General features: G+C 45.0%; 1 protein-coding gene across 1 annotated transcript in view; it reads left to right on the top strand.

Annotated features, from left to right (window-relative positions):
• Positions 1 to 6,033, top strand: part of LOC144692193 (uncharacterized) — a 222,849-nt gene extending 216,816 nt beyond the window's left edge. Inside the window, exon 5 of the mRNA XM_078560747.1 lies at positions 5,086 to 6,033. Coding sequence (XP_078416873.1) covers positions 5,086 to 5,299 — 214 coding nt within the window. The 3' untranslated portion in view covers positions 5,300 to 6,033. The remainder of the gene's footprint in view (positions 1 to 5,085) is intronic.
• Positions 6,034 to 25,386: the final 19,353 nt, after the last annotated feature.

The raw sequence follows: 25,386 nt of genomic DNA, 5'->3' as shown, positions 1-25,386 counted from the left end.
CTAAAAATGTATTGAATATTATTGCCCTGAAGCTGATGATCTGCAGGCCTACCTCTCTACCCCCTCCAGATATCTTGCAAATTTATGCAAGGCATTTGACTGAATTTGTATTTTGATGGACTCATTAAATTTAATTTCCTTTGGCTTATCTGCTGCCTTTACCACAAACTGTGTCAGACAATTGAAAAGTAATCATAGCACATGCTTTAAGGTGTGCCGTAGGCAGGAAGTTACCATGTCTTGAATCAGAATGTTTGCACCATTTTGAGTCTCATCTAGTTACTTCACAGGCAAGTTTAACTTATTGGAGCATGCAAGAATGTGTTTTTCTTTTCCCTAATTGTTTTCCACTTTTTCTCCCCAGCTCTCCAGAGAGCAGCAATGTTTTCTGGGGATGGGTTACTGGCACTGTAGTGTAAAGGGCTAATGTTAAATATGTTAATAGACAGTCTACATCATCAATGATGTAAGATCACATGACAACAGCCTACTGAGGGATGGTTCTCTATGAAGCCTTGTGCTAAGCCTTGTCCTGTGTGTAGTTAGAAGAATGTTTAACCAAAGGTAAAGTTTACCAACAGCCTTGCCTCCAGCAGTCTCTATCGATCCTCACCAAGGACAACTTAAGCTAAGACTCATAACAATGATAGCAGAGGCACAGGCAATTGTAGCTGTCCCTCATGTGAGCTTGGGCAGTGTGTTGGCAGTAATCAAGAGAATCACAGCAGAATATAGTCCTCTTCCTTTCTGAACTTCAACACAGAGATATGCGCACATGGGCAAACACAAATTTTCCAAAATGCATCACAAATTGCAACATGAAAGGGAACCTGGCTGAATTTCATCTCAGCCCTACCCCAAAAAGGAACTTGAGGACAGTTGTGTAGCCGAAGTTAGCAGATATCAATCAGACCAGATGTTAAATCTGGGTTCCTGTAGTCAATAAGTACTATTGTTACACTGTGTGGTGCCTTTAACCACAAGGTCATTAGGGGAGTTGATGTAATGACATTTTTTGGGCAAAAATTCAAATCTATGAAGACTACCACAGAGCAGGGAGATTAAGTGTGGCCTGCCATAGAGAGAGGTAGGATGAGATTTGGTGCCAGTGATTCCCCACATGATGGACTTCAGATCTCAAGCACCTCATCAGGAGGGGACATTGAGCAGAGGTCTAGGGTCAGAGAAGTTACAAGAAATGGGTAGAAAAACTTGGGGAATAATTTTTACCTTCACTCCTTTGGGTGGTAAATTGACAAATCAGACATTGCTTCTGGTCGTATTAGGTAAGGGAGGAAGTTTTGGCAAGAACACCAGGAAAACTCCATGCCCCTCCTTCGAAGAGTGCCATGGGATCTTTAATATCCACCTGAACAATTAGATGAAGAGTCTCGGTTCAACAACTCATTAGAAATGAGGGCATGTTTGAGAATAGCAAGTAAATGACTGGTGGGCTCAGAATTCCCTAAAGCTGCCACTAATCCAAAAGTTAGTGCCAATGATATCTGTTCAATGTTGGCAAAACCATTTTATAATAACCACCATCACAATGATATAAAAAAAAACTGCAAGTACAGAAACCTTAAAAAATGCAGAGAACATTAAGTACTCAGGACCTTTCAAGAGGTAAGTTCTCACAATAAGCTAGGCTCTACACACTGGAATTCCCTCACTCAATGTCTCCACCTCCCCAATGCCCTTCCCTTCTTTAAAATCCCCCCTTATAACCTTATCTTTGACCAAGCTTTGCAGCCATCTTAATAATTCCTTCTTCAGTTTGTGCAGATTTTTAACTAATTAAGCTTCTACATAGCGCAATGTGACATTTTTCTACATTAAAGTCAATGTATAAATATGTGGCATTGTTATAAGTGAAATTTCAAATCAATTTGTATGGAACATCTTTAAGTAAGAGAAGCTGGGAATTTTGAGTTGTCATGTGAATGGGATAGAATACAAGACCAAGCATAGTGGAGGCTGTGGGCAATGTCATAATGTGCTTATGATTTGTACTAGTGATTAACCTCCACAACAGCAGATGCTCTTCACAAATTTGCCTCCCACTACGCTTTGCTGAATGACATTTGGGTAGAATATTTGGAGAAGCATTTGGAAAGAGTCCCCAAAGCCAGAGCCTAAGCTGTTTATAATAGATTGCAGAAACCAGAAACAGACAGAATTCAGAAGAGCATTATTCCAGGAAAGAAAAACACTGATTCAACCATTGCAACCAGTATGAGTGAGGTCCTGATCTTTATATCACCATGAAGGGAGTGAGGCCGGGAGTTTCAGCATCAGGTTTTTTTTAAACCCAAGGGGCCCCCGAGCAACCCAGCATATAATTATCGCACCAGGCGTACTCCCCTGGCCAATAGTGAACGGGGCCGGAGAGAAGGGGCCTTGCAAATCCACGGTGAAATCAAGGTCATTTTAAAAGTGACCTCCTCTCATAAGGGAGTAACAGCGGTTAACTGCAAGTTCTTTTGTCATTGGCACCAGTACTTGACTTTCTGCTTTCTTTTATATGGCAGGAGCCATACGGTGCAGCCACCAGCCTTTTGGAGGTAAATTAGAGAATCTCATTATGATCCCAGAGGGTGTGCCGGGGTCAGCAGGTTCCAAGCAGATGCAATTCCGGTGGAAATGCCAGGATCACTGATCCATGCATTTTCAAGGCGAGTAAGTCTCAGAACCAATTGTGCTCAAAAAACATGTGGATAACTTATTTTAGCAGTGAGTTAGTACTTGATAATCACAGAACACAGTGCTCTCTGCTATCTTCATTATACAGTTATACCATTGCTACATTATTATGTAACAGTCCTAAGCTAAAGACAAGTACCTTTTAAGGGATGTAGGAAAGATCAGAGGAAAAGGGACCTTCTTGCAATTTCACATGCTTCCTAGCAACTGATGGCGCAGTCAAATTAATAGAAAACGGGGATTAGGGCTTGAGCCCATTTTGCTTCTCAGCCATGATGTACAGCATGGCAAGGTAGAGTACGAAAATAATCTCTGAAGATTCTTCTAAAGGGGCAGACCTTTTGGACAGAGCAGCAGTGCACTAATGGGGTGGTACAAAGAGCACAGTGTCTTCCATCCGCACCAAGAATTCCCAACGTTGGTAGTCCTGAACTCAGCCAGCACAATCTCATGCCAACCCCTGTGCAAGCCAATTCTTTCTGAGGGACAGAGAACATGATTGAATGATCATGTTAACATAGGCTACAGGTGGTAACACCAGCAGAGTCCTGGTACCCAGAGAAGCAATGTATTTTCTTAAATTAGCCTTTTTAAAGACGCTTAGTCATGAGCCCTAAGAACAGGGAACCGTTTTCAAGAACATTTCTCTTGTAAACATAGAACAGAGCAGTAAGTGTGGAATGGCTTCACTTCAATGGAGAATAACTAGTCGAGCATTTTAATTGTGTTGTAAAATCTTAATAGTGATTTGAATTGTTAAGTATCTCATACACAGGCAATAAAGGGTTTCTTTTTCCAACTCTCGCTTAAAGATTCCTGTTGTAAGCTTTATTAATCTCAATTAGTTTTTTTCTTCAATTTCCCCTACTTTCTGACAGCTGCGTCTAAGGGCGCTCTCATCTTTTAATCAGAAGATTGTGATATCACATCCCAATCCAGTACTTGAGCACATAATCAAGGTAGATACCCCAGCGCAGCACTGAGGAAGCAATGTTGCAGGTTTCATCTTCCTGATATCGTTAAACTAAGGATGTTCTCTATTAGATCATCCAAAACTCTGCTGCCTGTGCCCTCACTCACATCAAGTCCCTTTCATCTATCACCCCTGCGCTCACTGACCTACATTGGCTCCCGGTTAAACAAAATTTGGAATTTTCAGTTCTGTTCCTTGCCTTCATGGCCTTGTCCCTCCTCATCTATGTAATCTGCTCCAGCCCCACAGCTCTGTGCTCCTTCAATTCTACTCTCTTGCTCATCTTGGATTTTAATCGCCCCATCATTGGAGGCTGAGGCCCTAAGCTCTGGAATTCCATCCCAAATCTCTCCACCTACCTCTTTCTCCTCCTTTAGTAACATTTACACCAAATTCAGCCCAACAGGTCCATTCATGTGATTATGCTCCACTTGAGTGTCTTCCCTCCCTTCTGTACTGAAGGCCAACATATCCTTCAATTTCTTTCTCCCTGTGTTTATCTGGCTTCCCCTTACGTGCAATTATGCTATTTACCTCAATTGCTCCCTGTGGTAGGGAGTTCTTCTTTCTAATAATTCTGTGGGAAAATATGTTTTTGCTAAATTCTCACACTGGATTTTGTTAATGATGAAGAAAAATGTACAGGATAAATTCATATGGTTTGTGTAATAGATTACATAGTTGTTACAATCTGGTTGTATTTTGATACTGATGGGCAGCTGGTCATTGCCATGTCTAAATGGGTAGTGTTACTCCAATTCTAAGCCTGGCTTTGTGTACTTCATCAATTTCCTTTGCAATGCCAATTGACAGCTGTGCCTTTAGTTACCTAGATACTAAGATCTGGCATTCCTTTCCTAAACCTCTCTGCTTCTCTACTTCTTTCTCCCCCTTTAAAATGCACCTTTAAAGCCTATCTGACCAAGTTTTCGATTGTCTGTCCTAATATCTCCTTACATGGCTCAGTGTAAAATTTTCTGTCTGATAACACTCCTGTGAAGCCCCTTGGGGTGTTTTATTGTGTTGAAGACCCCATGTAAATGCAAGTTGTTGTTGTTGTGAGCCATAACCAGTGCAGGACCTTGCAGTGACACAAAAGAACAAAGAACTGCAATCGCGAAGCTTGTTATCATGAGCAATCTACAAAGAGTTAACATCTGTCTGCATGTACATCTCTGCAGCCACCAAGCAAGCAAAATTGTGGTAGGTTTCTCCCAGAAACCCAGCACTTATTAAAATATGATAAATGCACGTTAGTTAATTCTTATAGTAGGTTGTAATTTTGCAAAATACATCTTTTCTAATCATTGTGCAATATGCTACACTGGCATCTGCTGCACACTCACCATAGTTTAATTTGCCTTCCCTGATTCTGTTAAATAAAGGCATGTGTGTGTGTTTTGTTCCAGGACTCTCATCTATTGCTGCACCAGCAAGTACAGAAAAGCCAAAATGTCCTCGTTCTCCATCAGGGGAAGAAGATTGGAGAAACGTGACAGAGGTAGGAACCTTCTGTGGCTGCCTGGTCAGAGCCCAACAGCAGCTGCAGCAAGCAGAATGGAAGCAAGCAAGCAGGAAGCAGCCAGACCGAGCAAAGGCCTGGGCCTGGAGCGGTGTGTGTGAGCAGAACATCACAGACGAGGCCAAGACTCAAGGATAACCGCCCCCACCCCCCCCCAACCCCAACCACCAACCCCGGCGGCAAAGGAAAACAGATTGACTCTTGGTGACTCATTTAGCTTCTGGAATGGGCAGTCTTCTCCCCTGCTGGCACTCTGGCTGCACGTCGAGGGTGGGTGGGAGGGAGGGTCTAACAGCCAAAAGCTCAGCTGGAGCCACGCTGGATAGAGGCAACATTATCTAGGCAATTGCACAGAACCCGAGACGGCCACGTTTTCTGAGGGAAGGCAAGTATTGAAAAAGAACACTGGGGGAAAACAAATATCAAAAAGAACCGAGCTGTTATTGTGAGACAGCATGGGGAAGAATCTTTATGAGAAATAGGAACCTGCCCAAGCTTGCTTGCCTTCTATATTTGCAGGTTAACTGTCGTTGAAAAGGTGTGAGTGCTAAAGGGCAAGAATGCAATAACACAAAAGAGGGAAATAGGGAGACTCTTAAACTGAGCTTCAATTGTCCTGCCATTTAAGGCCTGGTTAAGTTGTGCAGTACATCTCTGTACAGTTAATTATTTCCTTGCTTCCAAAATGTATCATTAGCATGTTTGCACTCTGCAAGTCAGTGGTTCTGTGGGCTGTGCGTTGCTGAGTCTGAACCTTATGATAGCACTTTCTGTAAAAATAGACGCAGCAATACTTTGTAAAAAGAAACTAAGTTAATAAAAATTTGAAAGCACATACCAGCTGACAAAGGAACATTGTACAAACATGTTAAGTGTTCACAAATGTAGGCGACTGTCAGCTCTATGCTAACACTGTGCATAAACGGGAAAAAGAAACTAGATGCAGCTCTCGTACTGTTTGCTTTTCTTTTACAATGCAAGGACAAAAGTAAGAGTGTGCTTATGAAGCTGGATAGCCCTGCATGCCAGATGGACACTTTCATGTCTGTACAAGTGTTGGATTATTTCATTTCCTGCATCGGGGCCTCCAAATGCTTGCACAAGAAGTCACTGGAGGAACTCAGACGGGCAACCAGGGAGCCTTGTGTCAGCAAGGAATCAAGCTTATCAGGTTGAAGACCGCAGAAAGGGAGCAGAAGAGCCACAAGTGTCTTCGTAATGAATCGCATTGCAGTAGTCAGATATATTTCACCATCTCATATATTTCAGTAATTGGTCCACTTCAGTTAACCTTTGCTGCTACTTTAAATGTAAAACTTGCACATAATAAGGACTTTGTACCAAATGCTTGCATGATTCTTAATTAGAATGCTGGTAAATTCATTTTTTCTTGAAGTGAAAGAAGCCCACTATAAGGATTTTAAATGGATCTATTAAATTAATAGGGTTCTTGTGGAACCTATGGGAGTTGAATAAAATTTGTGTGGTATTTACGGCCGGACTTACAGACTCTCAGGGAAGTACTTCCTAAACCGGCAGGACCCCTGTAGAAGCCCATGGGGTTTTTATATTTCGACCAGGACATCCAACATGCTACTATGGTAAGGAGTAGATTCTAACTCTGCCACCTCATTATACAAATCTCTATGTAAAAATGCACCATAGTTTCTCCATAGAGATTCGATGGGTTCACATCAGAGAGATGGCAGTTCCAGGGTTATATTTTAGGCCATCGCTGAGCTCCAGCTGTACCTGGAGTTTCCTCTATGAGCGCAATATGGAGGCCAGACTCAAAGCTGTGCCTAATGCTGCACCCATTTTGACAATTTATTTCTCATCAGGAGATGTGCGAACTTACTTAAAATGGGCGCAAATTAAGGTAAACAAGCGGAACCCAAGGAAAGCTCCAAACCCACACTACATTCTTCCTTAAGTAGGGAAACCTTATCTCAGTATGTCATTCACGCACATTGGGCACAATTGGTTTAAGGATCTACAACCAGGGAAGCATTTCAATTTTGAAGGTGACTTTCACTTATGCCATAAAAGTCCACTCAAAGAAACAGTAAGCACGGTCTCAGGTCTCAGTGAGCGTCACATTTTTTGAAAATGCAAAAAAAAATCACGAGAAGAATTACCTTCTTTTCTGCGGCATCTAAAACGCCGGTTACAATTCAACACCCCAACCCCCCGCCACCAGCCCGCACACCCAACCGCCCTCCACATCCAATACCCCCTCCTTCGTCAGCCCCACTCAACAAACAGCAGCAATTGAAGAATATCCACATTCGAGAGTTGGGGGCATGGCCAGTTGTGTGGGGAGAGATTCATTCGTATGAACGGTTTGATGGGCAGATGTAAAACGTCAAGGAGACTTGGGTGACTTGGAGTTATGCGCCGTAACTGGTTGATTCATGTCCAAAATTCTTCAATCTTGTAAGAGCGTAATCAGTTTGCTCCAGGACTACAGGTGTCTCCGGGTAGCAGATGCAAAGGAAACTCCAGACCTTGACTCAGTCAGAACTTAGGAATAGGATTAGCTATTCAGCCCCGTAAGCCTGTTTTACCATTAAATTCCATCATGGCTGATCTGTATCTTAACTCCATCTACCCGCCTTGATTCTGTAACCCTGAATACCCTCACCACAAAATAATCTGTCAATCAGGGCTGCCAATAAATGGTTTTGGCTTCCTGGGCTAGGGAGGTTGAAAATCAGCCACTTCTGCTCACTAACTAGTGACACCTGCTAAAAAGCGCATGTGTATAGACGTCAATTGAAGACAGGGTAAGGCTCAGCTGTGATGCGCTCCCCTATCTCCATCTCTCCACCACTGTTGAATTACTGCCAACACTCTCAGTCACGGCTTCTGCTGTGATCCTGCAAGGGCTGCTGAATCATTCTCGAACTGCACCCTAACAAATGGCAGAAGTGGATTGAAAACTGCTGAGGATGGGGAGGGGGGCTCTAAATGCCGCATATTTTAAGCAGCTTTTATATTAGGGGAGGCTTTCACTTAGGCTTTTGCAGTAACCTGAGGGAACCTTCCCAAATTTGCTCAGGCCAGGCCAGCCCATCAGGGAGACCCAGTTTTTATTAATGGCAGTAATATGGTGCTGAACAAAAAAATTGCATTTACACAGCACCTTTAACATAGTAAAATGTCACAAGATGCTTCCCGGGAGCATTATCAGGCAAAATGTGATACCAAGCTACATGAGGAGATATTAGGACAGGTGACCAAAAGCTGGATCGCAGAGGTAGGTTGTAAGAAGTGTCTCAAAGGAAGACAGGAGAGGCCATAGCAGAGCTTAGGACCTAGGCAGCAGAAGGCACAGCCATTAATGGTAGGATAATGTTCAGATAAATGAGTTCATAATTAAAAGCATTTTTGATTTTAATATGAAGATTGCGTTGGTACCCACATGTCCGCCACCCTCAAAAGTTCTGAGGGAAAGATTGAAAATAAAGCAAGAAGCCAAACGCCTGCATCACTGCAGGGAAGGAGGGATGGCCAAGAGAATTCGACCTGCGCTGTCTTAGAGGCGGAAGAAAGAGTGTTGCTTTCAGACAAAACTGTGAGCTTCTGCTCCTCTGAGGTCAGTGTTTTTATAGAGCGCTTAATAGGATTTGCGTAGTTGACTTTTCAATCACTGGGTTAAGCAGCAACAGGTAAGCCCAGCGATTTAGTCGTAATAAGGTCATCTTGTCTGAAAAGCATGAAGAGTTACATACGGAACAGCTTTCAGCTCCTACACTGTATAACCTTTGTTCTCTCCCGAAAACTCCTCCTTCCCCAGAATGCCGTCGCTGCCAGCCAACCTTATCATTAACGCTAACAAGTAGCATTAAGCAAAAGAATGTTTAACTAGTCGCATTGATAAACCAGCAGCATTAAATAAGAGAGAGAGAGAGAGAGAAAGAACGCTGCTGGCAAACACAGAGCTACATGTTCATTTGGTTATTAAGGGAGGCACATAGCTGAAGACTGTTCATTGCTGTTGTAAATTCCTGCCCTAGGGCTTGTAGCCTGGTTCTCGATTACATGAGGTCTATGTTCATGGACAGTGTTTGGCATCTGATTGAAAGTCCACTGCAGCTAATTAATTTCATTAGGAAGTGAAGTCATCTTCGAGCAGGAATTAATATTTGGAGCTTCATGTTGCTAATTCATTTCCAGATTTAATTAGCTCAGAGAAGAAATGTTTCTTGGGCAAGAGGACTTTTTAATTATCAGCTTGGATAAATTTGAAAATGTTGATGCCTAGGGGTTGAGTTAATTAAAACCTGCATTATTTTAAGTTTAATTAGCTCCCATCTTTGTTTTGCTTCACCATATGGCCATGTCCTGTAGTCAAATTTAGTTAATTAAGCTAATTAAGCTAATCATTTTAATTACTCAAGACAATGTGATTGGATACAGGATGACTACAAGTTTATGGCCAAGTACTTATTTTTCATTAAGCTGAAGGGACAGAGCGCTTTCTGATTGCGACTGGCAAGCGATGCCATGGAGTTCAGAAAATGTGACAGCCTCAGAGATATTAAGGCTGAAGTCTAATTGCGTACTTTGATAAAACAAAATGTCAGTAACACAACTCTTTTAAACACAAGAATAATTTAGTCCAGTGGTTATTAACATTCCTGGAATAGCAGCAACGTCTGGGGACATTCATACGCCCTATTACTGCCTGAAAAACTGGAGATGGCTTATTCAACTTGTGAAATTTTAGTTCATTAAGATAGTGTATGTATTAACAGCCAGCTTGTTTTGGTTTGGTTCTTTAAATACATGGGCTCCACTATTTCCACATGTGCAATTAATCTTTCATGAACGTATTTACCCGGTCAAGGAAAATTTTCAAATAGCTAATCGTCAAGTGCAGTGAAATGAAACTTAGACGTTATTTTTTTTCTTTGGCGTATGAATTTGCCTTGGTGATTAGTGCAGAACAGCCCATTGTGACTCCAAAGTCCATTTTATACTCATTTTGCTTTTCCATTGAAGCCAACGCAAAAAAGAACTTCAGGCAGGGCATCAAACAGGCTGCCCACTCGCTGTGACCTGTTTTTATAAAACAATCCAAGGCAGATTTATACCCCTTTATTGTTTTTAATCTATCAGCCACTCCTTATTTCCTTATGGAGTAAATGGGCATTTATATGGAGGCAAATTTCACCTGAAAGCCATTCTTTGTTTAAACTCTGGTCTAGATTCTAACAAGGAAGAAGCAAAATCTTCTGCTAAAGTTTGATTTGGATAATTAACCTCGCCATTGTCTCAGTGCAACAATGGCCACTCTGAGCCAGTGCATGCTGTGATCTTCAAAAGTGCAGCAAAACCTGAGTGCGGAGTATAATGCAAAAGTAAAATACTGCGGGTGCTGGAAATGTTCAGCAGGTCAGGCAGTATACTTGGAGAGAGAGAAACAGAGGTAGCAGGCAGTATTTCATGGAGGTGATGGGAGAGCTCCAAGTTACCTCTTTTAGGGAAAGCCCGCCGAATTAAGGGCCAGTCAGGCACTCAACTGGACAGTGATGGGTCTTCCCTGGAATCGAGGATCCTGGGGACAGACGTCTTGCTTGTTGAGGTCAGCAGCGCCATTGGGGACGCAGTGGCTGCTGCATGTACAACACCCACCTGAGGGCTAGGATCATTGCTGGATTTCCAGGCCACAGGCGAGTGATAGCGGGGGTTGGTTGGGGGGGGGTGGTCACAGGATGGAAGTTCATGGGGGGATGCAGTAGGGGCAGGAGCTGGCTCCCAGCAAAGCCCTTTCCCAATGCCAGGTCCCTCAATCAGGTGCTGAGTGCCTCAGAATGAGGGACCCCCACCCCCACCTGCCAGGAGCCTGTTAGCAACCCCGCACAGTGAGCTCCCCCACCTGCCATTGGGTTAATACCAGCATTGGTGGGATGAGGCCCTTAAGTGGCCATTAATTGTCCACTTAAGCGCCTCAATTGGAAGTGGGAAAATGGCAGGGTCCCACCAGCAACCCTCCCATCTGATTAAATCCCCACCCACCCCCACAACCAAACTCACCACCGTAGAGGGCATTAAATTCCATGCTACATTTCAGGTCTGTGACCCATGAACACTATGTTATTTACCAAACACAAGGCCAAGGGCGTGCAGATACACCGACATGCATGTACACACCAGCATGAACAAACCCGTGTTATTCTCCCGCGTCACATATGCTAAGAAAGATAAAGGCACCCTGCCATTCCTTAGAAACAAGAGTAGGCCATTCAGTCCCTCAAGCATGTTCCACCAGTTGATTAGCTCATGGCTGATGTACCATGTACCTGCCTTGGTTCTGTAACCCTTAATATTGTTTGATGGACAAATGTAAAACGTCGAGGGTGACTTGGAGTTATGCACGTACTGGTTGGATCACGGCCAAAATTCTGCAATTTTGTAGGACAGTAATCAGTTTGCTGCAGGACTACATGTCCACCTGAGCAGCAGATGCAAAGGAAGCTCCGGACCCTGGCTCAGTCAGGACATCGGAATAGGATTGGCCATTCAGCCCATCAAGCCTGTTCTACCATTCAATTCCATCATAGCTGATCAATCTCTTAACTTCACCTAGCCGCCATAACCTTTAGGCCTAAAATAGACCTATAGAATTAACCTAATAAAAATCTTATAAATCTCAGTTTTGACATTTTATTTCCTGGTGGCGATGCAACCTCGTGAACTTCTAGAAGATTTGTCAGCTCCCCCCACTGCCTGGTTTCTGAGTGGGAAGGATGCTAAGGTGGCAGAGGCACATAAACACGGGAGAGCAATGTGAGGGTTGACAGTACTGCTCCCTTTTAACCAAACTGAAAGCATCTTCAAATGCCTTTTATTTTATCCAATCACTTCAGCCTAAGAAGTGGACAGAACAGTGTAGAGTTACACACCGCTTTAAGTCACCATTTCAATCCTATTCATGCAAGATGATCTTATCAGGTTCTTAGTTTATTTCTCTGTAGGGCAAACAGTTTGTTCTTGCAATCTGTTCCCATTTCGAATGCAAGCAGTTAAGCACTTAATGGCCCTTTAGCAATATTGTGTTGTTATAAGTCCTCTATATTCTTTTATTGTGTTTGCAGATGATTCAAGTTATGTTTTACAGAACAAATAAAATGATGATCCTCCAATCATAGTTTGAATTGTTTCCAGATTACGCAGATTATTATTGTGGGCCTGTCAGTCCAACTCTCCTTTTCCACTCCAAATTTCCTATTGAAGTAAATCATATATTTTTTACTTGAAATTGTGGCCTCAATTTCCTTTTTGTTAACCACTAATGCATATCAAGGAACAGAAATGTGGCAATGATTCCCATTTGTGCCTTCCAAACTTGTGCTCGGGTAAACCACCAGAAGGACGTTTCCTCAAAATAGATTAACATTTTTCTTCACCCATTTTTCCCCCTCGTTTTTCTCCTTTTCACTCCCCTAGCTGAGCTGTGGCTTCACCAATGCCACCTGCCCTCAGGTGTGTCACCCAGGTCCTATCTGTAAGGTCTCCATGGCTGAATGGAATGGTCATGTTGACCACCTGGGCTGGCGTGTGAACACTGCTCAACTCCATGAGGTACACAAGGGTCAGGGGTGCCTGAGAAGTATCATCCCAGCAATAAATTTACCGTCAGAATTTTTCGCTGAGCAGGCGGGCACGCGCCCAACCAGCTCAAGTGTAAAATAGCGCGTGATGACATCACGTGAGCAACCCGATGTCATCACGCACTCGCACGATCTATCAATTGGCAGGCACGAGTAGGAGTCGGAGCTGCGCCCGCCATTAATTAAGCGGCCAGTTAAGGCCATTAAAAAGGCAATTGACGCTGATTTTACATTCCCCATGTGATTTCACGCTTGTCACACGAGGCAAAACGCGACCAGCCGACAATTTGCAAAACCTTATCCACAGGGGAGGTGAAAAGGGTCAGCAGCACTGCCAGTGTCAGTAGTGAGGAGTTTGGTAGATAGTTTGCTGCTGGTGACTTATTGGTACTTGGCAGCTTCACCTCAGTTCAGGGCTTCATTCTTAGCATTTGCTGGCTTCATTTCTGGTCTCCTTGGTGTCTCCAAGGCCCCCGGAGGATTCAGACCGTGTGGACCTTTCCAGGTATCAGACAGCCTTCCCTTACCCTGGTAATGGGGATTGTGGTCTCCACTGGAGGCAATTCCTCTGAGGAGGAAGAGAGGGGCAGAAGGGAGAGGAGGCCAGGTGTCCCAATGCAGCTTGCAGGGGAATGACCTGTGGAAGGAGAGGTGCAGGCACACGGGGCACAGGGCCAGTAGGTAGCCCAAGGCGTTAGGGACTGCAGAAGATGCCACTATCCTGCTGCCAGGGTTTACAGGCAGTGATGCACCTGCCTCAATATGTCAGAGGTGCAATGCCGAAGGAGGCTCCGCCTCTCAAAGAAGTCATTGACCTGAGATCACCCCCAACTGTGTGGGTGGACACCCCCTACCAGTAGCCCTGAAGATCACAGTGGTCCTCAACTTTTATGCATCCGGCTCTTTCCAGGGGTCAGTTGGGATCTTTGTGGAGTCTCCCAACCAGCTGTCCATAGTTGCATTAAGCTGGTGACAGAAGCTCTGTTCAGGCGGGTATTGACTTTCATTTATTTCCGTACAGACAAGGCCATGAGCGAGACAAAGGCTTTGCAGCCATTGTTGGGTTCCCCCACATCCAGGGCGCAATCGACTGCACACATGTAGCCATCAAGGCACCAGTGGGTCAGCCAGGTGCCTTTGTTAACAGGAGAGGATCCCACTCCGTGAATGTGCAGATAGTGTGTGACCATAGGATGCATATTTTGCAAGTCTGTGCAAGGTACCCTGGTAGCTCCCATGACATGTACATCCTGGGACACTCCCAGGTGCCGTGGTTCTTCAGTGCTCCAGCCCGATTGGATAGATGGTTGCTGGGTGACAAGTGCTATCCCTTGAAAAGGTGGCTTATGACGCCTCTCCACCAACCAAGAACAGAGGCAGAGCAGCAGTACAATAGGAGTCATGCCTCCACAAGGGAGGTGATAGAGAGAATCATAGGTCTTAAAGGTTCACTTCCTGATGCCTGGACCATTCAGGGGGAGCACTACAATACCCCCAGAGTGGGTGTCACTGATCGTGGTCGCATGCAGTGCTCTGCTCTCCAAAATCTGGCACTGGCAAGGGGGGGACCCACATGAGGAAGAGGATCTTGACGCAGCTCCTCAGGCCACAGGTGATAAATCCAGTAGTGAGTCTGAAGCAAGCACGGTGAGGAGAATGCTGAGGGCATGGAGGCATGACCCGTGTAATGTCCAGGGAGGCTTGGACACCAGGGATGCCTTGATCCAATTCTCCTTCAGCTAGGCTGCCAAATAAGCACTACCACCTCATGACAGGGCTGCCGGATGTCTAAAATATCCCTTTCCTTTTACCCCAAAGCCCACTCAACCTATGCAATAAAGTTTAGAGCTACCCATGTCCAGCATTACATACTGGTGTTCCCTGCACCACATTAAATAAAAAAGGTGAAGCGTACGCAGACCATTACAACAAAAGAAAATTTATCTCATTTTGACAGTCCAAACAAATTAACAGAACTTTCTCTGGTTTTCAGTCCCTGACCAGTACACACAACCAAAACATTGCACCACAGAAGATCACCCGTGACCAGTCCCTCTTGTGCTCATGGTGCCTTACACTCATGTTTGCGAGTGCTACGCCATAATACAGCCTGTTGACTCTGCTGTCCTGCTGGCCTTGTCCTCTGTGCTGGCCTCACCTGGGAGGGAATGGTCTGTGCCACAGCTGGCATCTCCCCAGTCGCTGCAGCCTCATCGATGCTACAGTCACTGGCTGAGAGATGGAGGAGCTGCTGCCGTCATTCAAAGCACCCTGAGAGGAGCCCGCAGAGATGACAGGCAGCTCATGCATCAATGTGAGGTCGCTCTGGACCTCCCTGCTTGCCATTGATGGACGGGCACCTAGCTGGGATACTGGGTGCCTCATCGATATCTCACACTGATACTGACCAATTGAGGTCAGTGCCTGTGTGAGGGCTTGGAGGCCTGAGCACAACCCAAGGAACTGATTCTGTTCCTGGAGCTGCATCTCCACGAGAATCACCACTCTCTCAATGGAGGAGGCAGGACAGTCGGCCATGAGGGTCAACGCAGTGCTGGTGCTCCACATGGACTCCTCCATAACGGAGACCATGGCACGCATACCCTCATGGATCTCCGCCAGATCCTCCCGCATATCTTGCTGGTCATCCAACATTTGCCGCCTAATGAACAACTCCAGAGGCTCATCATCTGTCTTCGACTCAGCAATGTCCTGGTCTCCAGCAGCCTTCCGACTGCCGGCGCCCTGGGCGCTCTCTGCTTCCACCTGCACCTCAAGCGAGTGTGAAGTGCCGTCACCGATTTGCACCGACATCCTAACCGCCGATCTAACTCCCACCGAGGTGCTGGTATCTGCACTGGTGCCTGGCAGAGAGTGGGTGTGACGCAGGTGCATCTGGAGCCTGGTGGTCCTCTGGTGTCATGGGTGACTCTTCAGGGCCCTGTGATTGGGTGAGTGGTGGCAAATCTAAGGGAGAACAAGGACATGTCATTAGATAAAGTCATCACACTGTCACTGTGCATGCCAGACGCCCTGGTGAGACCATGGAGAACTGCATCGTGATCTTTCAATGATCGACGGGGAATCCAGTTTTGAGTCTCCCATCGAAGAGACTACACAAGAATGTTTGCATCATCAGAAACTCTCACCTCTGTGCACTGCACACTTACCTTTGTCTGACACCCCAGTCTCTCCACAGCCAGTTGACCGAGGTGCGTGCCAGCTCTCCGACTCCAAGGCATCCTGCTCGTACCTGGTGAGGATTAGGAGGCTTTGGGGGCCTCCGCCAGTCCGCGACCTTTCAATGTTGCTATGGGTTGTCTTCTCCTGAAAGGACAGAGGAGCGTTGATTAGTCCACTTTCTACCTGCAGCGCCATAGCAGCCTGGCCAGACCCGCTAAGGAGCACCTTGCAAGGCACGTCCAAGTCGTGGCCCTCGAGTCACAAGGCACTCAGTCCAAGCAGCCAGGGCTCACCCCCTTGGCCATCTCTGGCATCATTGATGGTTGGCACGTAGACTCTAATACCCCTGAGCTCACGGGGTACGACAGCCAGACCTTAACACTTCACCACACTGATCCATGCCAAAACGGTACTCACCCTTCCTGAACACAGCAGGTTGTTTAATCCCTGTGGCACTGAACCCAGGTGCGCCGCACAATATAATAGCTGCTGACCAGCGCTGCTACCTTCTCCCAATCTCTTTTTGTAAGGTGCGGTGGCCTCATCCTTCCATCCCTGGGGACAAGGGTGTCCCTCCTGGCAGCCACCTCCTCCAGGTGCACCGCGAGGCACACATCAGAAAACTAGGGGCCGAGTGCCCACCCGACCTGCCCTACAGCCTGGCACCTGCAACTGCACTGGAAGCCATGATTTCCTGTTGACAACGCCAAAGATGTCTTCTTCGCTGGCAGCGTTCCAGGGGCTGCCTGGGCCATTTTTAAACCGGCCGCCGGGTCGCCATTGGACCCAGCGGCTGACAGGCCCCCGCCCCCACTTGGTCCCTCCCAACCAGTGAGGAGCTGTGTGAAATTGCGGTCGTGGTCACTCGCGGAAGGCAGCCCGCTTCCTGGCCGCTCCCAGGCCCGCCGACCATGCCTGCCCGCCGAACTCAAAGTTCTGCCCTATGTCTTCCGGAGAGGAGGAAAACAAAGTAAATTAATCATAGCATCATTCAGCACAGAAGGAAGCCATTTGGCCCATCATGTCTGTCCCAGCTCTTTGAAAGAATTATACCACTTTCCTCTTCATCCTTCATAGCTCTGCATGTTTTTCTTTTTGAGAAATATATCCAATTCCTTCTGAAAGTTACTATTGAACCTGCTTCCATCAACCTTGCAGGCAGTGCATTCCAGATAGTAACACCTCGCTGCATAAAATTATCCTCCTCATCTCCTCTCTGGTTTTTGTTTTATCAATTACCTTAAATCAGCATCCTCTGATTACCAACACTCCTGCCATTGGAAACAGTTTCTCCTTATTTACTCCATTAAATTAAAGGAATTTGTAAATTTTCAAAATTTTTATACCATACTTCCCATTTGTTCAGTGGTCTGTCTTGACTTAAACCCCCATCTCCTGTCAACAGTGTACCTCAGGGTCTCTCCATGATTTAAATGATTTAAATGGTGCATGATCCAATGTGCATGGTCACCAAGTAACAATATATATATTCATTTTCATATTTTATTTTCATCAAGGCTGGATCTCGTTCGTATCTATATACAATTTATAGGCAAATTGAAGGCAAAAACTGCAGCTGCATATGTAAATTGGTGCAAAATAACGAAGACTTTGGCACCTATTGTCAACTGACAGCTAAGAAGGCCTTTTCTATTTGGGCCTTCTCTGCAAAGCTGTACTCCTTTATCCTTCTGAATAGTAAATGAGACGATATTCCTGCCGGGGACTGGAGAGGGGAAATCATTCAAAATTACTCCTGGTCCAGCTCCAGTTTTTTACAACTCCATTTTCACTCATCTGCTGATGACTCCCCTTCCTGGGCCCCATGCCAGTTGATAATGTGAATAGACCCCGCTCCTCAAATTCTCCCTTCCAAAGCTATTGTCATCACTCCCACCTCAAAAATTCCACTCATAGCCCTTCTGTCCTTGCAAAGTACCCCTCTCCAACCAACCTTTCCTCCTAAGCTTGAAGGCATTGTTGGTTTCCAAATCTGTCCCCATTTTCCTCCCTGAAATGCATTGCTTTAATCTTTTCAATTAGCTTTTAGTCCCTGCTCCAGCACTGAAAGCACCCTCATCAAAGTCACAAATAACATCCTCTCTGATTGTGACCCTATTGCACTTTCCCTCCTCAGCCATCTTGACCACTCTGCCTCCGTTGATATTAAGTTTTCCAACCTTCCAGGATTGGCCTGGAGTCTTCAAGAATTGAAGATCAATCTCCAGGACACTGCTGTGTGCAACCCTGGAGAAAAAAACACCAGGACATTGAAGAAGATCGCTTTTTTGGCATTTTCTTTGAACATTTCTCTTTATCAAATATAAAATTATTGAAAATGGATTAAAAAAAGGGAGGTTTGGCTGACAGTCAAGCATCACCCAATTGGGTAATGAGTCTTACTGCTTTCCAATTGGTGTAGGACAGCACAAGGATGGACACGTTGGCCGACTAATGGCAAGACCGTGAGGGCATGTCATATGATGAAACTTCCAGGAACACATTTAATCGCAGTTGGCAACCCTAGTTGACATGGCCAAACATATCATCCTGTTCCATTCCTTTTCCACATTGTCCAGTTGAGTGAACATAATAGGAGCTGGAGTAGGCTGCACCATCCAATTAGATCATGGCTGATTTTCCAGCTCAGCTCCACTTTTCCCATATCCCTTTATTTCCTTTGTGCCCAAAAATTCTATCTACCTCAGTCTTGAATATGCTCATGAACTGAGCATCTACGCCTCTTTGAGCTAGAGGATTCCATAGATTCACAACTCTTTAAGTGAAGAAATTTCTCCTCATCTCATCCCTAAATAACCAAATCCTCATCCAAATGAGGATGGCCCCTTGCTTTAGCTGTTTCCTCTGGCTGCAGAGTCTAATCAGCATCTACCCTGTCAAACCCTTCAATGAAATCACCTATCATCCTCCTAAACTCCAGAGAATATAGGCACATTCTACTTGATCTCTCTTCAAAGGACAGTCCTCTCATCCCAGAAATTAATCTAGCGAACCTTTGTCACAACCCACCCACCCAGTGCTAGTATATCCTTCCAAAGGTCTTGCTTGTTCCAATCTTCTGTTTAATTGTAACCAGTGCATTTTCAGCACCTGCCTCTTTTTCTGCCCCCACATTATTACCTCTGGAGTCCCTGGAGGATCTATCCATGGCCCCCCTCCTCCTCACCATCTGCATGCTGCTCTTTCAAAGAATATAATCCAAAAAAATATAGCGTACAGTTCCACAAGTGCCCTAAGACGCATAGCTCTTCCTCACCACCATCTCCCTCGACTCTTCCATTGCCTCTGTGCTGTGAGCCTGCTGCCTGGCATTTAGTTGTAGTTGAGCTGCATTTTTCTCAATTGAACAGTGGGAAGACCAAAGTCATCATCTTTGGTTGTCAACAGAAAACACATCCCCTCTCCTCCGATTTGCTTCTCCCTCCCTGGCCACTGTCTCAGGTTGAAACTAACAGTTCACAAACTTGGCCTCTTATTCAACTTTGAGTGAGCTACTAACCCTTTATCCTCTCCAAAGACCAGCGACTTCCACCACAGTAACATCATTCTTTTCTACCCCTCGTTCAGCCCACTTGCTGTCAAATCTATGTCTTTGTTGCCTCCAGGTTTGAATATTCCAATGATCTCCCTATTAGCCACCTATACCCCACCCTACATAAGTTTCAAATATTCCAAACAGTTGCTGCCTGTATCCTAACCCAAACCAAGTCCCATTCAACCATCACCGCTATGCTTCCCTACCTGCACTGGCTCCCAGTCACTCAAAGCCTCCAATTTATAATCCCTATCTCTACGTTTTAAATCTCTTCATGATCTTACCCATATCTATGTAACCTCCTTCAGCCTCCCAACCCTTTGAGAGCTCTGCCACTCAACTCCGGTCACTCCCCTTGCCCCTGCATTGGCAGCTGTCCTTTCTTCCAAAAAATTCCCAAAGCTTTGGAATTTTCTCCCTAAACTTTTTCACCTCTGTGCCTCTTTCTTCCTTTAAAGGCCTACTTTTTGGGACAAACTTTTAAAAACCCCTTTTGATATCTTCTTCAACTATTATCAATTCTTGTCCGATTATGCATCTATAAGGAGCCTTAGGATGTTTTCCTGCATTCAATGTGCTATATAAAAGCAAGCTGTCTTTGTCATTCTGCAATCTCATTGAAACATATAAAATTCTGAGAGAGTTTGACAGGGTAGTTGCTGAGAGAGGCTGTTTCTCCTGACTGGAGTCTAAAACAAGGATCATACCTCAGAATAAGGGGTCGACCATTTAGGACTGAGATGAGGAGAAATTTCTTCACTCAGAGCATCGATTCTTTGGAATTCTCTATCCCAAAGAACAATGGAGGCTGAGTCATTGAGCACATTTCAAGCTGAGATGGACAGGTGTTTTTGGACACTAAGGGAATCATGGGATATGGGAGTAGGGCAGGAAAGTAAAGCTAAGGCTGAAGTTCCGTCATAATCAGATTGGTTGCTGGAGCAGGCTTGAGGGGCTGTTACTCCTGCTCCTACTTCTTATGTTTTTATGTTTTAATGCAATAGTCAGTTGGTTCCAGGAGATGTGGCCATAGACTATACATTACTCAGAGTCAGTGTCAAACACCTCATTTCAGGTGAAACACTATTGGTATGTTTTGACATAGACTAAAGGTTCCTGTACTTGGAAGGCAAAAGCTGACTTTGGACCAATGGGGCAGGATTTTTTGGATGGCAGGATTTCCCAACCCACCACCTGAATAATCAGCAGAGAATGCATGCCGCCAATCACAGCAGTCCCAAAGCTATTTAACGCTCAAGTGCAGGGGGAGGGGAGATGAGATCCAGAGAGGGTGGAGGAAAGGAGGTGGGGGTCTTGACTGAGAGGCGGTGGGGTGGCGGTGAAGGGAGAACCTGGAGGTGGCAGACCTTGTGGGGGGGGGCCACCAATGTGAAAAGGGGACCCTTGAAGGAGGCACACATCCCCCTGCTTCCTGCCCAAGGCCCGAGCAGGGTGTCCTGCCAGGCTTCTCCCTGCCCCTGGACATCTGCCTCCAGCCTCAAAATTGAGGCGGAGACCTGCCCGCTCCCACGTAAAATTGTGGAGAGGTTGGGGGTCGGTGGGAGGGCACCGGGTACTCTACCTGGGGAATTTTACACCCCTCCCCCACCACAAGCCCCCCACCTTCCCCACCACCCCCCCCCCCCCCCCCCCCCCGCCCCCCCCCACCACCACCACCACCACCACTGCCTGCAAACATGCCGGCAGGAGACTGTAAAATTCTGTCCGTTGTTTTTAAACTCCACCACCAGTGGTTTCTTCATGTCATTTCTAGGTCTGCAGTAGACTAATTTATAGTGATTCATTGCTATGGTTGGTCAACAACTCCATGATCATTGCAGTCTGCAACTACCAGCGTGGTAAAAGGTGAACTAGATGAATCTTGGTCCAATTCACATCTAGCAGTTCCTAAATTCTACCTTGCCCCAGCAAAGTACCTCAGCTCCAACCTCAAAGGAGCCTCAATACTGGAGCAGTGTGACGTTCAATCAGTTCCCACTAGCCAATTAAATTTATGGATGACCCTTACCATGAGTAAACAATTGAAGATTTTCATCCCATTAGCTGGGAATATACCTGACCCTAGGATGTGATGGTGAAAGATCGGTGCTTACCTCCCTGCAGCATTCAGTCCCTAGTTCATTTCTCTCCTCATAAAATGGTCACAATTTGGGGTTTGTACAGCACCATTTCTATCCTAACAAATTCACAGACGGTGCTGTAAATAGACCTTGTCACTACGATTCAGATCTTATCAACCCCATGTGCAAGTTGCGAAAGGCCAGGTCCAGTCAAAATTGGCAAACATTACCATGTGAAGAATGGCTAACTGGCCAACTGGTATTGGAAAGTTTCAGGCACTGCTGGAGTCTCAGCCCCTGCAAGGACTCAGTGCTTCCAAGAAAATAGAGGGGGAGGGTTAAGATAGCAAAATAAGGCAGAGAAAGGAGGAAGGAAATAGGAAAAACCATTCACCAGAGCATGATTTCAACCATTTACTCAGGTTGGTCAATCACGTCTCCCATGATGAACCTCCTCACATCACCTCTATAAACATCGGAGGAAAGGTAAAAAGAATCACGTCAACCCAGCACAACAACCTGCACTTAAACTTTATCTTCACTCTCACAAAATGTGCCAAAGCAGTTCATAAGGAGAAAGGATTTAAAGAGATTTTTGAAGATGGGAGAAGCGTAATAAGAGCGATAGGAATTAGAAAGGGAATTCCACAGCGTCAGGAGAAGATGGCAACGCCACCCCCCCCCCACCCCAAATTTCCCTTCTGTTAATTTAGGCCTCTTGTACATCCCCTTTGCCACTGCGGGATGCTCCTTTATCTGCCTAAACTTCACGCTCTGGAATTTGTTTTCTAAACTTTCCGCATCTCCTTATCACCTCTCCTCCTTCTAGACTTCGCTTAAAACCCATCTCTTTGACCAAGCTTTTAGTTCCCTCTCCGCCCCGCCCCCAATATTTTCTTCTGTGGCTCAGCCTCGGCATTTTTTGATAACACCTCTATGAAGTGCCTTTCCTAAGTTCAGAGCACTATATGGATGCAAGTTATTGTTGCTGTTGATGATGATAATAACGCTGAAGATGGTGGGGGTGGTAAGTGGCAGAGAAGAGGAAAAGGGATGATTTACAAAAAAACAGAGTCAGTAGCATTGATGTAGCATCGAAGTACATTGTGTCTACACACACACACACACGTGAAGAAATGGCTGCTTTGGAAGGGATAAGGAGGGCCTGCTGTGTACCTATACTTCAGCACTGAGTACATACTTTCAGTGGAACTCAGGCACATTGAACGGAAAATATAGGACGGAGGACGGACTCAAAAGAACAGAGGTTGTAAAAACGGACATGGTGCTGGAGGCAAAACTGGAGTGAAACAATGGAGAGATCAATAAGGGAGAGATCTGTAAATCAATGTGCTGGGGGATAGGTAGTCATAGGAGATCACTGAGCATGAGAATGATAGCGGGCAGCATTTACTAAAGGGTAGGAAGTGGGTGGCAGGTGTTCTAGGATCAATGGGAGTGTCTGTTTAACAGAAGTCATTAGGAACAGTGGCACCTCTTACATCAAAAGCAGGAGGAACAATGATCTTTTTAACAGGTGTTATGTGCGCACATCAAGCATGTTACAATTTAGCATTTGAAAGAGATTAACTTACAGGAAATGTGGCACATTCCAATTTTGCATATAAATCTGTGTGTTTTCATATAATAGGCCCATGGACCTTGCATTCTTATGCACCCACGATTATTCCTCGGATTGCAACATCTGCAAATAATGATTTGCTGTCAGTTTGTGGGGTTGAATGTAAGAAAAGAAAGACTTGCATTTATATAGCGCCTTTAACAACCACCGGACGTTTTGAGGCGTTTTCCCACCAATTAAGCGCTTTTGAAGTGTACTGTAGTGATTGTTGTAATGTAGGAAATGTGGCCATCAATTTACACACTGCAAACTCCCACAAACAGCAATGCGATGGTGACCTGATAATCTATTTCAGTGATGTTGATTGAGGGATAAATGTTGAGCAGGACATAGGAGAGAATTTGCCTGCTCTTCAAAAAGATGCCATGGAATCTTTTAAATCCAAAAGAGAGGGCAGAGGAGACCTCAGTTTAATGCCTCATCTAAAAGACAGCAGCTATGACAGTGCAGCACTCCCTCAGTACTACATTGGAGTGTCAGGAAGAAATAGACAGCTCAAATTTATTGGTAACACAGGATGTCTCAAATTTCTCAACAACCAATGAAGCACAGTCACTGTCTGCATGGCCTGTAAAACTAACTAAAGACTTACTACTGAAGACATTCACTAATAACTGCATGAGACCTAACTGGTTTTGGGAAACTTGGTATCATTGACGTAATATCAAAGTACATTGTGTCTCTACACACGAGAAGAAAAGGCCCCTTTGGAAGGGATAAGAAAGGCCTGCTATGTACCTACACCTCAGCACTGGGTACCTACTTTCAGTGGAACTCAGGAAGCAGAGAAAATGGGGAAAAGGATATCAGAACAGTTTGCAGAGCTCCAGAATTTATTTATTTGTTATTTCAACAGATTTATCCAGTAAATAAATTGTCATTTTCTCATTCTTGGTGTTTTAAGATTTGTTCTTGTAGTGCTCCTCCGAGAGCTAATAATTGGATAAGTAATTTGTGACTTTAGACACATTAAAGTCCATAATACGCCCTTTGTCATAATATGTCAGAGACTCCTAGAAAGTGCAGTTATCTCCACTCCAGAGGATGTTCTGCAGAGCAACCCTGACAACTAATTAGATTTTCGTTCTCAGTATTTATTATCCCTAGTAAGATGGACTCACTTTGGAGAAGCGAGTGGGCCTTTTTAATAGATCAAATTATTTGTTACCGCCAACTGGCAAGAACATTATTCTAAAGAGTATAATTAAGAACTCTTTAAAAAGAAAATATGCTGAATAGTCCAAATCCACTGATGATTTCGTTGGTTGAGGCAATAGGTTGCTGAGCCATACCGATGAAGAACATTCCAGGTCCTTTGCTCAGTCCGCTAGCATGACCCCGGCCTTCTGGTCGCTTGCCATTTCAATTCACCATCTTGCTCTCATGTTCACATTTTTGTCCTTGGCCTGCAGTAATGTCCCAGTGAAGCCCAATGCAAACTGGAGGAACAGCACCTCATCTTCCGATTAGTCACTTTACAGCCTTCCGGACTCAATATTGAGCTCAACAATTTCAGACCATAAACTCTGTCCTCCACTTTGAATTTTTCCCCCACAATTGCCAGTTTGTAATTTGTTTTAATGTTTTTGCTTTCAGAGCTGACCTTTACTCTGCTATTAACACCTACTCTGAACCAATGCTTTGTTTCCTTACTAGTACCATTACCATGCCCTTTGCTTTTTGTTCCATGAATCTTTGGTATTTAATCTCCCCCGCCCTCTAATCTATCTCTGACCTTCACTTTTGTTCTATCTGACCCTCCCCCATTTTTCAGCAGCATAAAACCCATCACATTTCTACCCCTCTTCAGTTCCAGAGAACAATTGGACTTGAAACGTTAACTCTGTTTCTCTCTTCATAGATGCTGCAAGACCTGCTGAGTTTTTCCAGAAGTTTCTTTTTTTTTTCCAGGTATAATCCCTGGTTTGTATTGAGTTAGCTGATTACAGCTAAATTATCAGTAAAGCAGCATTACCATTTGGCTTGATTTGGGTGCAAAGAAATTTGGCCTGGGTTCCCGCTCCAGTTTGACTACTTAGACCATAAGACCATAAGACATAGGAGCAGAAATTAGGCCAATCGGCCCATTGAGTCTGCTCCGCCATTC

Source organism: Cetorhinus maximus, chromosome 17, assembly GCF_964194155.1.
Source record: "Cetorhinus maximus chromosome 17, sCetMax3.hap1.1, whole genome shotgun sequence".
Lineage (NCBI taxonomy): Eukaryota > Metazoa > Chordata > Chondrichthyes > Lamniformes > Cetorhinidae > Cetorhinus > Cetorhinus maximus.
Note: the sequence above shows the minus strand (reverse complement) of the source record. Positions and strands in the feature narration are given on the sequence as shown.